The 14,265-nt window shown below is 29.0% G+C and overlaps 1 protein-coding gene across 6 annotated transcripts; it reads right to left on the reverse strand.

The window, feature by feature from the left end:
- LOC109331763 (floral homeotic protein APETALA 2-like) lies at nucleotides 8,967-13,159 on the reverse strand. 6 transcript variants are annotated; one of them, XM_019566469.1, is made up of 11 exons: nucleotides 12,916-13,159; nucleotides 11,994-12,566; nucleotides 11,866-11,891; nucleotides 11,606-11,636; nucleotides 11,415-11,502; nucleotides 11,131-11,276; nucleotides 10,977-11,021; nucleotides 10,759-10,847; nucleotides 10,363-10,493; nucleotides 10,066-10,257; nucleotides 8,967-9,545 (listed from the first exon to the last, which is right to left on the reverse strand). In XM_019566469.1, exons 1-11 carry the CDS (start codon nucleotides 13,056-13,058, stop codon nucleotides 9,333-9,335), a joined length of 1,677 nt encoding a protein of 558 aa, XP_019422014.1. In that variant the 5' UTR covers nucleotides 13,059-13,159; the 3' UTR covers nucleotides 8,967-9,332. The 6 variants fall into 6 exon arrangements, with proteins under 6 accessions (XP_019422014.1, XP_019422013.1, XP_019422018.1 ...); XM_019566468.1 differs by having other exon boundaries at nucleotides 10,363-10,502; nucleotides 12,916-13,158; XM_019566473.1 differs by having other exon boundaries at nucleotides 10,363-10,502; nucleotides 13,001-13,116.

The following is a 14,265-nucleotide window of genomic DNA, read 5'->3' on the forward strand; positions in this document are numbered from 1 at the left end:
TGTCATCAGCAATATGAATATGCGGTTTTTGCATTCTCTCCTCGGCCAATAGTCTTCCTCTAATCAATAGCCAAAATATAAAAAGAATTGTTTCATCCCATTGCCACGAAAGGTCAGAGTTCAACAATGGGACATAAAATCGGATTTACACGATTATAAATCATGGTTGGGTGGACAAGATTCGTGATTGAATGGTCATATACTTAGATAATCGACCTAGCTAGAGAAAAGACGACAAATAAATTGATTGGTAAGCACATAGTATAATGAAGACAATTTTAGGGATATTAATTCTTCCCTAAACTGTTGATATTCTACTAGTTTTAGAATACTGGCGGATTTTAATGTAAAGTTTAAGGATGCCACAATATTTAATTACACTTTATAAGTTAGATCAATTAGAAAAATATAAAAAAAAATGTACATTCATTTAAAGTGTTAATTTTCATTCCTTTAAAGACTTCAACTCATTAATGATTGAATTAGTGGTGAAATTTTCGGTTATTCTCTTTCTAATATAAATCATCATAATTACTTAAAATGATCTTTCTATAGTAACTAAATCATAATAGTTAAGATAAGAATAATATATCGATCAAATAAATAACATGCATTCACTTTTTACTATTGTCAAAATTGCATTTTAGTTCACATATAGTTGATAGTTTTTCAAACATTAATGATTAATGTCATAACAATAAGAATATCAAAATTGATGTCTCAAGTTAATCTTCTTTTGCTCATTTATGATTTGTTTGATTGAAAGAAGAAAGAGAAAAGAGAGAAAGATATGAGAGAGATAATAGAAGGAAAGAAAGAGATGAGAAAGATAATAGATTTTTATATTGTTTGGTTTGAGTGAAATGGAAAAGAAAGATAAGAGGAAGAAATATTTGTGCTTTTATATATATATATAGTAATGTTATATTCTTCTACTAAATTTTCCTACAAATCATCTTATACACAATAAAGTGACATATGTCACTTATAAACCAATCATCAATAAACAAATTTTGTGACACATATCATTTACTTGTGAGCAATGGAGATTATGTTCAATACTAGATACTTCACTACCAAATGAGATTATGGCACATGACAAAAAAATCTCTTTAGTATGGCACTACCAAATAATTATGGCACATGGCAAATGAGATTATGGCACTACCAAATAATGATTTCATTTTATTTTTCAATAAAAATAAATAATATTTTTTTAAATATTTATCCTCATATTCTAGTATTGGTCTCTCTAGTACTATAGAGGAGTTGAACTCCTTATGATAAGGAGAATTTGTAAAAAAAATTAGTAAAAAGATATATCATTTTCTTTTATATATATATATATATATATATATGATACATGTATACAGCTTTGTTAGAGTATATCAATCAACACTTTAACAATTAAATAACTTATTTGTCATATAATAGTTTTACATTTAAGTGATAACGTCATAATTGTTATCTATTAATTAGTTTAGTGTGCACAATTTTTGTATGCTTTATTACACTAGTAATTTTTTTCCTTTTTTTTATCTTGCTTTCTTTTATATATCTGTCAAAAACCTTAAACTTTCTACCATAAACCTAATAAAGAAAGAAATTAAAAAGAAATAAAAGAGGAACAAATATTTTCTTCTTTATTTATCTTGTTTAGAAAAAAAATATTATATTGAAAAGACGTCAATATCCTTAAAATAAAATAAAAAGTGGAAAATATTAATAAATGAAATATTCTAAGGTTATATTTGTCATTTTATGTGATCAAACGTTTTCCATTGTAGTTTTCTCTCGATTTTTGTTGAAAAAGAATTTTATGTGAGTCTCACATATTTTTATTTTCTCCACCATTTCTCTCTTCTCAACCAAGTAAGGGAAAAATCCACTTTCTCCCTAACTTCTCTCCCCTTAACTTCTTTTTTATTTTTCTCTAAAATCAAACAAAGGCAAATCAATTTAGGACCTAAACTTTCTTTTTAGTTATTTTTATAATACCAATGATATCTTGTCATTTTTTGGATAAAGAACTAATTCATTTTGCAGTGTTTGATTGTCTATTTTAATAAATGACACTCCTAGGAATCGAACCATTGACATCTTAATCTTTCTAGAGATATAACTAGATCTTACATCACTAAAACAACGTCTTGTTACTTTGATGATGAATATAATCAAGCCCAAATCGTTCAACAAATAGGGATTAGACTTTGGGTTGTGTCAAGCAAATGATTGTGAAACTCCTTTTTTTATATATAAAATATTTGTCGAGTATTATATAATTATACAGCTTTGTAGAGTATATCAATCAACACTTCAATAATTAAATAACTTAATGTGTCATAATAGTTTTACATTTTAAGTGATTACGTCATAAGTATTATCTATTAATTAGTTTTGTGTGCACAATTTGTGTATGCTTTATTACACTAGTATTTTTTTATTTTCCTTTTTTTCTCTTGCTTTCTTTTATATATCTGTCAGAAACCTTAAACTTTCTACGGTAAAACTAATAAAGAAAGATATTTACAGAGGGGAAAGAGAAATGAGTTACTCTGGGTATTTGCAGTGTCTTAGATACAGTGCAATAGAAAAAGGATCTAAGGTGAGGAATGCCTTTACCCTAATGGGATATGAATTGCAGAGTCTCACTTTGTACTCTATGCTGTAGTTTACTATATATTACTATCTTTGTTTTCTTCTTTACTTTACGTAGACTCAAATCAAGGCTCGTACCAAAAAGAGACTAAAATTAAGGCCCGTGTTATCAACTCTTTGGACCACCACTCCAATTGTTATTGGACATATCCATGCTAAAGTGGTCCTCTTTATATGATCAAATTAATTGTGTTTCAAACTTATTATTCTAGTCTTCACTTAATGTGGGACAGAAGATCCTGTTTTTTTCATTGGTAAAATTTCGCTATAAGTTATAACTAAATTTTAAAATAATAAGAGTAATAAGGTTAGAAATATAGTTAATAAGGTTAGAAATATAGTTAATATTATGCTATAAAGAATCATTGTTAAGGTAGGTGTTTAGTTACAAAGATGTTATGAGTTCAAATATCAATAACAAGTCTCTTCATTTAAAAAGTAAGAATGAATATTTAACCGACTTATCCCTAGATGAGAGTTTCTTACATATAAATGTCTTTTTCTAAATTCCTATTTTCAAATTAGATAAAGAAATATTATATCTTTTATAATAAAAACTGCACCGTAAACTAGAACCAAATTTCTGGTTAGGTGACGTACACCAATTCAATATTATTAGACATATTATATCCATTTATTCAAGTTGGTTTTGGATAAGAAGTAAGAAAAACTAAAAAATTTAAAGTCATAAAATATATTTATAAAATAAAATTTTTACTTTTCCTTCGCAACCAAATTCACAAACACACATCTATACACCTAGATGTCTAAAACTATTCGAATAATGTTATTGTCAAGTCATCATCTTTTCATGCTCATTTTGTAGCAAAATCAGTATAAGAAGCCTTTAGCCCGACGAATAAACGGTAAATCAATGTTGTAAAGTGTGAACAGTTTCAGTCCTAAGGATGAAGGCCTTAGTTCAAATTTTAGAGAGAGAAAATTAATTAAAACTCCTCCTATGTGATCTTATGATAGAAGAATAATTAGTTCCAGAAATAGTCAAATAATCTGTAAATATAGAAATAACTCATTATTACTCAAACACAATAATTCTTCAGAAAACAAACATATCTCTACCCTAATCAACTTTATTCATATATTAATTACATGAGATTGAACGACTTAATATTTTATTATAAATCATATATTTTTACAAATTACTCATTTCTAATTATTATTTTTAATTTACACCTATGATTTTTATTCTTCATATGCTTCTACAAATTAGGCTAACCTCTACTTATTTATTTTATTTAATGAGGTTTTTAATGGTTTCTCTGCATATGCCTAAATCAAATAAGGAGAGAGTCTATCGTCTTTTTCTATAATAGGAGTTATCCAAACATTCTATCCAATATATTATTTTCTAATCTTATATTTTCTAGCGTATAAACTATCCAATGCAACATTCTCATATATGCAGCATTATTTTTATTTTTATTTTTTTGACATTTTGCGGTCAAACAGTCAATCACATTGAACATTGTAATTCTTATATATGTGTGTTAAAATTTTTCCTTAAGCTTGAGTGATATCTTTCTAACACATATGACAGTTGATGCAATCCACGATTTCATTCATTCTACTTGAATCCTATAATTTACATATACTCAATTAACCTGTTGAGTTGTATGATTGGTTGAATATAATTAAATTTAGTGACTTGTGGTATGATATGATCTTCAATCTTTACTTTTGCGCTAAGATTTGTCTGCCTTTCGCTAAAATTACACTCCATATTCTTTATCTTACTTTGACTTATGTGAAAGACATGTGCTTCGAGCTTGTCTCAACTTTTCTAACTTCTCATTTAATCTTCTCTCGCTTCTCCAACTAGGACAATATCATTCGGAAAAGTCATGCATTGTGGCCCCGTTCTTAGATATGTTCTCAATAAGCACATCCAAGACCGATGTAAATAAGTAAAGATTCAATTTTGACTTGTGGGGTAGTTTTATAGCAATAAGGAAATATTATGGGACTTCATCTTCTGTTCTCACTTAGTTTTTGACTCCACCATATATATCTTAAATTGCTCGAATTTAGAGAATATGAACTTTTTTCTTGTTAGACTTATGCCCAATACATATATGGACACAATATCATACTTCTCCATATCATTATAGCAATTATAGAATGTTTTTGGCATAAAACCAAATTAATTGATTATCATATGCGTGTCCTTTGTCTTAACCCCACCCAATTATTCTCTTCCACGACTTCATAGTATGGCTCGTTGTTTAATCCTCATATAGTGTTCACAATTTTGTATGTATCTCATGCTCTTATGAATAGGGATTACAGTGTTTCACCTCCACTCATCTGTCATTTTCTTAGATCTTATAGTGTCACTAAACAACTTTGTGAGTCAACTAATGACATACTTTTCTAAAACCTCTCAGACCCCAATATGTATATTATGTGGTTCAACCACTTTGTCATTCTCCACCCTTTTCAAAGTTTATTTCACCTCTAACATTTAAATTTACGATAAAATGTATAATTTTGATCCTCTTCCTTAGTGTTTAGTCTATAACAATGTAAAGAATCATGATCACCATTGAAAAGCATGTGAAAATAGTTCTCCTGTCTTTCTTAAAATTTGTGTCCTTCACCAAGACTTTTTCATCTTCATCTTTAATGCATTTTATATATTTCAAGCCTCTTATCTTTCTTTCCTTACAATTTGCAAATCATACTTACGCTTCTTTTCATTTCCTTGTTGAAATAATCAAAAGTAATACAAGAAAGAGCAAGGTTGAATTGTATTTACCAATTTTTTACAAAAACTTTTGGTAGAATACAAATAATTTTAATTAGCAGATTTTAGACAATAGACTCATCTGGTTTTCAGCTTACAAATCTTATATGAATTATTTGTCTTACTAAGACGGATTGAAAATATGTTTGATAAAAACTTAATGCTATCAAAAAGCAAAATTCCACAGTTTAGAAAATAATTATATAAGCTTAAATAATTATGAGTTTAGGGATAGAAGATTAAACAAGTTTGTATATTGATTCACCCAATATTATACACTACTTCTAGATGCACCAAGATTTCACTATAGTAATAATAAACAATGATTTGTATTAAAGAGAGTTTTAAAATAAATACCAAATAGAAAAATTTCAATTTAAAAGCAAATAATTGAACTTAGATCTAAAACTCATCAAAATTTCGAATATAGTCTTACTTAATTATTTGGAATCACTAAAACTTTGATGATTAACACTTAGAATGTACTTCAGACATATGAGGTCTTAACACTTGCTATCTAGCGATTTGTATAACTCATCATATACTTTATCTTTAGTTCACTCATAACTTTTTTTGTACCTTTCTTAGTTGCCTTGTATTTTTTCGAACTTTTAATATTTTTACAAAGGGTTATGCTTTATAATATTTTTTTTTCACTTTAACTTTGTCTTGAATATTTTTGTCTCACCACCATGAAGCTTATCCTTTGGTCCAAAGCCTCTAAATTCACCTAATGTCTTATTTGCTATCTTCCTAATTCTTACTACCGTCTTATCTCACATATCATTACCATCTCTTGCGTCTCACAAAACCCTTCCTCCAAAACTCTTATTAGAAGCTTATTCATTCCACACTCTTCAATTTTCACCACTTAATTCTTGAGACTATATTGGCGTTTTCTCTTCACTATACTCTTACATCCATGACCAATATATTGGATGGTCAATCTCTCGTCAAGCATAACTTTATAGTCCAAATAAAACTGTTTATTTAATCTCCTTATAAGAATGAAATCGATTTGAGAATACATCATCCTAGTCTTATATGTAATATGTAATAGCATGCTCCTATATTCTTAAAAGGGCATTATGACCATTGTAAAATAAAAAAGGGAAGACTAATCTAGATAGGATAAGTATTACCATTTGTATTTGTTTGGCTTATACTATAACCTATTAAAACTTTAATATATTGTAGTGTTTCTCTCTACATGTTACTATGATATCTCTGATTTTTAAAAGAAACTTTTCACATGAAAATATAAATTAAAAATTGTGTTCACTTGCTGGGGGAAAACATATGAATTGTTTTTTCTTCTTTTTGTAAAGTAGAGCAGATACATGCTTCGAGTTGTTTCGTGCTTATTAAAAAATAACGGTTCAACGTGCAGCTTCGTTTTTATAATATAACAATTGAAAGCTTTGAAAGCCCACTTTTTCTTAAAATATCAATGATGACGCTCCAAGTGACGAATGCATGTATGATTTTTTAAAGACTAACATTATTAACAGTTCTAATAGCAACATTGTTTAAGAATATTTTATCAAAGGTAAGGTAATGGGTTTGGATTTAGTTTTTCCAAAGTTTACTTTTTGTACTCTCATATTTTAAATGTCACTTTAAAATAATATACACATAACAATTATTGAAGATACTAATTATTAACTTTAAATAATAGATTGTGACAAAAATATTTTTAGTTACTTATATTCACGATTATCTTGATACTTTTTTGTCTTTAAAGTGATACAGTAATAAAAGGTGAAAAGTAAGGAAGAAAAGGAGTATTTCTTAAACAATGAATCTTTAAAACACTTATTAATCCATTTTTAAAAACATTATTACATAAAAAATAACAAATGGGGCTGATTATATTTATGAGTTCATATATATATATATATATAATGTAATTTTTGTATACATAAATGATAAATAATAAGGTAATAATATAAAAAAACTTACATCACTAATAGATAAATATTAGATTTTATATATACTGTTAATAGATGTTGCATCCAATCCAAAAGAGATAAACACATGTTATCATCAAATACTGTGTCTGATTCATTAACGAGTCAGAAGCTGTTCCCTCTCAACCTCACAGGTCTATAATCATGAATGCAACCTCACCAATCCATTAACCAATCAGTCCTCTGTTCCAACAAAAGTACACATAATGTTAGATTGTTCTGCCGCATGCGTTAGTTAGTAATATGAAGCATTATTAGATACTCATGAAAACTAAAATGTTAAGAATTATTGGAAAGAATAGTTATACATATCTTAAAATGGATTAGATCATTGTTCATAAATTAATGAGATACCTTTAGTAATACCAAAAAATATTCTTCCACTAAATCTTCATACTCATAAAATAATGATATTGTAAATGAATTATTAATATACAAAACATATATTACATAAGCCACTTTCTCGTGAGTAGAAGAATTTATAAAATGATATACCAGTTTCCTACAAATATTATAATTACTGCTTTTAATTAACAATGTTATTATTTATTACTATGTACTTCTACTGGAACTTACTTTTTCTCAGAAAAGTTAAAACTGACAAGGAGTGATTAAAGTGTTAAAACACCAATCGCTGGTTTAAAATTATACCCTATTGGTTAATTCTTTCTTCTCTCTCACACTTCATGCATCAGTGTCCTTTCGAAGCTTTAGACGACCAATGATAGGTCCCTCTCGTAATAATAGCTTTGTCTGACTGCTTTAGTCCGAGAGAACTGATTCAAAGGACACCGTTGATTGTGACTATTCATCACCATCTAATGTTATTTCCAAGACAACAGAAAATCTACCATTTTGTTTCTCTCTTTTTCACCCTTCTCCTATTATCAGTAATTTTATGCTTTTATTTTCCCTCCTTTTTTTCTTCTTAGCTACATTTTGCTCAATCTTAATTTTTTTCCTTCCATCTAAGCGGATAACTTAAAATTATTGTTATCCCTAAAATAAACACATTTAATCCTTGATTTAAAAGAAGAGTTTAATATATTTTTTACAAGTAGTGTAAAATTCAATTGAACCCTCCTATAGTATACTAAGTCAAAAGTCAAATATTTAATTTCTAAGAACGATATTTATTGGGAATTACAATTATGCATTTTAAAATTAGATTAACTCTTCAATAATAGTATAAAGATACCTTTGGTTATACCCAAAAATATCATCAATATATCATTTATCATTCATATATATTATTTTTATTCAATAATCTATAATAATTAATACATGAATTATAAATTTGTTTAACTACTACATTGTCGTATACATTATTTTCTCTTGGAGAATCATACAATTTTAATTAATTAATGCATTATTAACAATTTGAGAATATTAACAAGCAACATGCAATAATTTTTACTACCTTGTCCTTCTCGGAAACCAAACCTAGCATCTTTCCTTGGCAAAGTTTTCAAGACCAAGAAAAAAAGAAACAAATTGACAACCATGAATATATGATAGCAATATATCCCAAATTAAGAAATGAATAGGTGTTGTCATAAATACCACATAACGTAGAAAAGCAATAAATCAAAGTTTTTAGAAGATCAGAAAATTTTAGTCAGAAGCCAGAATATATATTATCTAGTTAAAGATTTCTTCTGTTTGTTAGTTTGACTGACCCCAAACTAAGACCATCACTGAGTTCCTAATTTGGATTCTTTTTTTCCTTTGTTATCCCTTCTTTCACCTCAATAGTAAAGTTTTGGTCTTGTATGGGCTTTTTCCTAAGGGGGGGTCTAGGTTACTTGGACATGAACACATAAAATCTAACACTGCATCCATTTTCACTGAGTAAGAAAGAGAGATTTCTAAGAGGGTAGATATGATTATTTGAATGTAAATGGCAAAGCAGAAATACTTTTTTTTACTATATTTAAGGATCATGAGGAGGGTCTCATTAGAGTGTGGAACCCATTTTTCTGCAGCCAACCTTGAGAAGAGGGTCTTATAATCTGTGGTGGGAATCCTGATGATGCTGCAGCAGTTGCTATATAATGAGGAGGCCCAGATTGCCACTGTTGTTGTTGATCACTCACTGATAATGAAAGATCACTTCCTATAAGGCCTCTTCTTCCATTGCTGCTGCTGGGAAACTGCATTTAGTAAGAAAATGTAAATAAAGGTTGGCCGAGTGCACCATGCTCCCACTATCTGGCTACTGTAGATGTACGCGTGCAAAGATCACTTGCCTCCAATAGTATCTAATTTTTTGTCCTGATCTAATTAGATTTTAACAATTAATATAAAACTGTTATTTTTTGTTTTTAAAAGTTTTCTTTTTATTTATGTGACAATGTCTAATTGGTCTGAGACAAGAAATGAGACATTATTGGAGATAGATGATCTCTGTTCAGATATACACAGTCTTACCCAAGTATATAGACTATTTACAGAATTTAAAATCATGAGGTCATGGTCACTAAAAAATAATGTTACTGTTGCACCAAAGTGACTCTATCAGGAAAATGTAATACATAATAAAAAATTAATTATAATGGACCATGATTAAATACTGATATAAGATATAGATAGTAATAATAATGGGTGTTGCTTGATCTATCACTCATCTATTTAATGCATGGGTTAAAATAAATTAATTGAATAGGTACCCACATGAAAATTTGGTGGTTGAAGATGTGCAAAATTGTGAAGCATTTGAGATTCTCCAAGAGACTTGTAGGGACCATATCTTTGTAATTCATTTGAAGGTGAGGAATGAAGGTGAGCTTGTCCTTGCACACCCATTCCACCATGTGTTTCAATGTTGCTTCTATTACTATATGGTTTTGGTAATATACTCACCAGCTGAATCAAATGTTAATAAGAGCATCAAAATTTTGGGATATTAGGAAACTGAACAAGAGTTAAAAAACCATCACATAATTAAAAAAATCTTTATATTATATGAACCTTTGGTTTGTTAATGCTACCCTCATTTCTCCAATTAGACTCAGATGACATGTGCTGATCATGATTACTAGTCTTGGAGCTGGAATTTCCCAAACTTAAGTCCAGATTGTGATCTGCAGTGGTAGTAGTACCTGTAGATTCTGATGTCCAATAATAATATATACATTTAATTTTATATATGTAACTGTGAATAATATAAAAACTGTTATATCTATGCATTGTCAGTGTAAAATATTTATGCATAGTCAGTACATTATCTATCATGCATTCATTTGAATTAGGATGATATAGTGATAGTATATAAAACTCTTACATTGTCGGTACATATCTTGTTCTCTTATATAAAAAACTTTTGAATTAAAACAAGGTACATTAATCTTATAGTCCATTACTTACCAGAGTTAAGTTCATTGTCATAGATGCTTGGATCAAAATTTGTGACAGCTTCTTTGCCGTTGCATTTTATTGCTGCTTTGTCATAGGCCCTGTAAAAAGTGCAGGAAAATTTAAAACCCTAGCATAGATTAATTTCATCTAGATGGGTAATCTAGTAATTGGAAGGGGGAAAAGGAAATATATATGAAATTGATAACTTCAGCAGAGCAGATAGATACCTTGCTGCTTCAACCTCAGTGTCAAACAAACCCAGATAAACGTACCTAGTGAATCAAATTAAATTAATTAACCTTAGTAGTTGTGACACTAATAAATCTGCATGAACAAAATACACTAATAGAAAAAATGGGTACAAGATATAACAATGCTTACTTTTTCCCTAAAAATTGGCCCATTCGAGCTTCCCATCTTCCACATTTGTGCAAAGTTACACCTCTATATTTGGAGCTTCCTCTTGGAAATCCAGTGCTTTGTCGACGAAGTACGTGCACGAACTCTTCCTTCGTCAAATTGTTCATCTAATATTAACATCACATTCAAACAAATTATTGAAAAAATTCGAGATATGATGAGATAAGGTGTAAAATATAGGATAAATTAAATGTCTTTTATATAAGAAACAATAAATTAAAAATGAAATAATAAAAAAAACTCGCCTGCTTTAAGTCATCTTCATAGTCTTCAATGTTGAAGTTGATATCTGCCTCTACTCCTCGGAATTTAATAGCTGCTCTATCATATGCACTGCACAAAGAAAAATGAATACATATTTTTCTTTGAGCCTTAAGAATGAAACATTTTTATATCTGTTTCATGTTTCAGGAGCTATGGGTCAATTAGTGCTCACCGAGCAGCTGCATGTGCTGTGTCAAATCCACCTACACAAATTTTACCCAAACAAAAACCATCTGGTCAATCATAACAACAAAATTTCCCCACACATAAACACATTTGTCTCAACACAAAATCATATTCAACACACACAAAAAACACAAACAAAAATGGGTTAAAAAGAGGAAAAAAGCATGTTTTAGTTTAGCCACTTGATATAGGAAAATAACAGCCACATACATAATACACAAACATCATTCTTATCATAATACTTACCTAGATACACTTGTTTTCCACAATCCCTGCAATATCAAGGACACAAATAGAAACCAAAATAATCAAATTTTCATTGTAAGAACAAAAAAACAAGTAAAAATTAATAAAATAAAATAACAAATTCTAACCATATGTGAGATTCCCATCGACCTGTTCTTCTGTAAAAGGTGACACCTCTATACTGTGAACTCCTTGACCTTGGTCCTCGGCGACTCTTCTTCATTGGCTGTGAAACTTCAACTGATTTTCCAGCACCAACTCTTTCTGATTGACAGAACTTCACACCAACCCAGTGAGCACGAGGGAAGGAAGATACTCCACCGCAGCCACCGCCTGATGTGACGGCGGTATCAGCTTCCTCCACCGGAAAAAACTGCCGAGTTGTCATAAGAGGTTGTGGGAGATTATTATCACTATCCATGGAATCATCACTTTCATGGGTCACAGAGAACCCAAATATCTTGCTGCTTCTCTTCTTCATCATCATCTTTTCACCTTCTTCTTCTTCTTCTGATCCGTCTTCTATAACCACTGCAGAAGAACTTGAATTGGATGCAGATCCAACTCCTTTTCCTTTATTGTTATTATTATTATCATCATCATCACAATCCATTGAAGTCTTTAGAGAAGAACACGCTTCTTCTGATTCCTCCTCACCCTTTCTTCTCTGATCGGGTGAGTCATTGAGATCCCACATTCTTCTGCACAAATATTGATACTCTAGCTTCTCACCAAGCTAGCTAGCTACAAATAGATATAGACCTTCTTTGAACAACACCATTCACTAAAATAAATAAATAAATAAAAACTAGTAATTAACCCAAGATTTCTATTTCTAGTTCTCACTCTTAAAGCAAAAAAAAAACACTTTTTTGGTATAATTTAATATGGGTTTTGTATTCCCTGCAGAAGAAATTTAAACTTTGCGTGTTTTAAGGCTATGTTTTGTTATACTACTTTTCTTTCCTCTCTTGTTTGATAATATATATATAAAATAATGGGTGAGTTGTTTTATTTTTTTATAATAGATTTGAGAGGAGAAAATCAAACCTAGGAAGAGTGAGAGAGAAGAAGAAAAAAGGTAGGTGTTGCAAAAATGTAGTAAAGAAGATGTTGAAAGATGTTTGTATTCTACAAGTACCCAATACAGCATATAGATGATGCCAGTTTGAGGAAAGATTAGCTGAAAGCATCTCAACTTCTCATTAACACCATGCCCCTCATTCTTCTCACTCCTCACTCTTTCTCTCTCTAACCACTTGCCTGTCCTCTTTTCTTATCCGTGACTCATAATTCACTCTCCCTTCTCTCTAACATGTCATTTTATTTTTCATTTACTCAAAACCATAAATATCAGAAAAAATCAAAATGTCAATGATCTGATTTAGTAGGAGAGAGTGATTGAAAGATATAATTATACACCGTAAATGAACTTGTTTTTTATTATTCGACAAATATCACTTGTCTCAAATTCTGGTTTGGTCTACTGAAAAAGTCTCACTTAATTAAAAAGAAATTTTGAAAAAGATAAATTAATATTTTTATATTACTTGAACAATGTTGATTGGACAGAGACGTTAAATATTCTCATTAATTTAACATCAATGACATTCTAAATATTTTTATATAGTTAACATATTATCTATCATTTATATATTAATTATTCTAAGACAAATATTGTAATAATTTTTTACACTGTCACTGCATCATTCACTATTTACTTTTAATCATCATTGTCTTTTAAATAAAAGTAATGCAAATGAATGATAAATGTTATATTAAATGTGTATAATTCTTCTACACTGTTAATGTATACATATTACATAAATTATTATTGATTATATATAAAAATTAAAGTGGTAGTACATAAATATTAAACTTAATTATTTTGTTTAAAAGGAAGATAACACTAATATATAAATAAATATTTACAAATACATGTATAATATAAAAATAAATATAAATAGAGTGAATGTTTATGTATTTTTATATGATGCCATGTCTTACAAAAGGACCATCGAACAACATATAAACTGTGATTTATTTTTAATCAAACCAAAACTTTTATCTAATTATGGATCAAATGTCATTGAAAATATACCATCTAGCTTAGATTCACTAGATTATCAATTTCAAAATTAAGACTTATCTTATACTATATCCCACATATTAGTTTTCTTCTTATACAAACTTTTCACATTTTTAAAGTTTTAGTACAAAATTAGTCTCACTCATATGTAGGGGCTATGCTACATACACTTTACGATGTGCAAATTTTTTTATGTGCAAACAACATGACATGCTCCATAAGGAAATAAATAATCATTATGATATTGAATTATTTTATATTATTATGGATATAAAACTTAAATAATTTGATGATTGTTTCTCTAAAAAAAT

This window comes from Lupinus angustifolius, chromosome LG17 (assembly GCF_001865875.1).
Source record: "Lupinus angustifolius cultivar Tanjil chromosome LG17, LupAngTanjil_v1.0, whole genome shotgun sequence".
NCBI classification, from domain to species: Eukaryota; Viridiplantae; Streptophyta; class Magnoliopsida; order Fabales; family Fabaceae; genus Lupinus; species Lupinus angustifolius.

Coding starts and splice junctions, on each gene's coding strand:
- LOC109331763 (XM_019566468.1), bottom strand. CDS start 13,058: ATGCTTTCAGCTAATCTTTCCTCAAACTGGCATCATCTATATGCTGTA. Junction 11,503..11,605: donor ACAGCACATGCAGCTGCTCG/GTGAGCACTAAT, acceptor TTCTTTGTGCAG/TGCATATGATAGAGCAGCTA. Junction 10,503..10,758: donor TGACAATGAACTTAACTCTG/GTAAGTAATGGA, acceptor ATTGGACATCAG/AATCTACAGGTACTACTACC.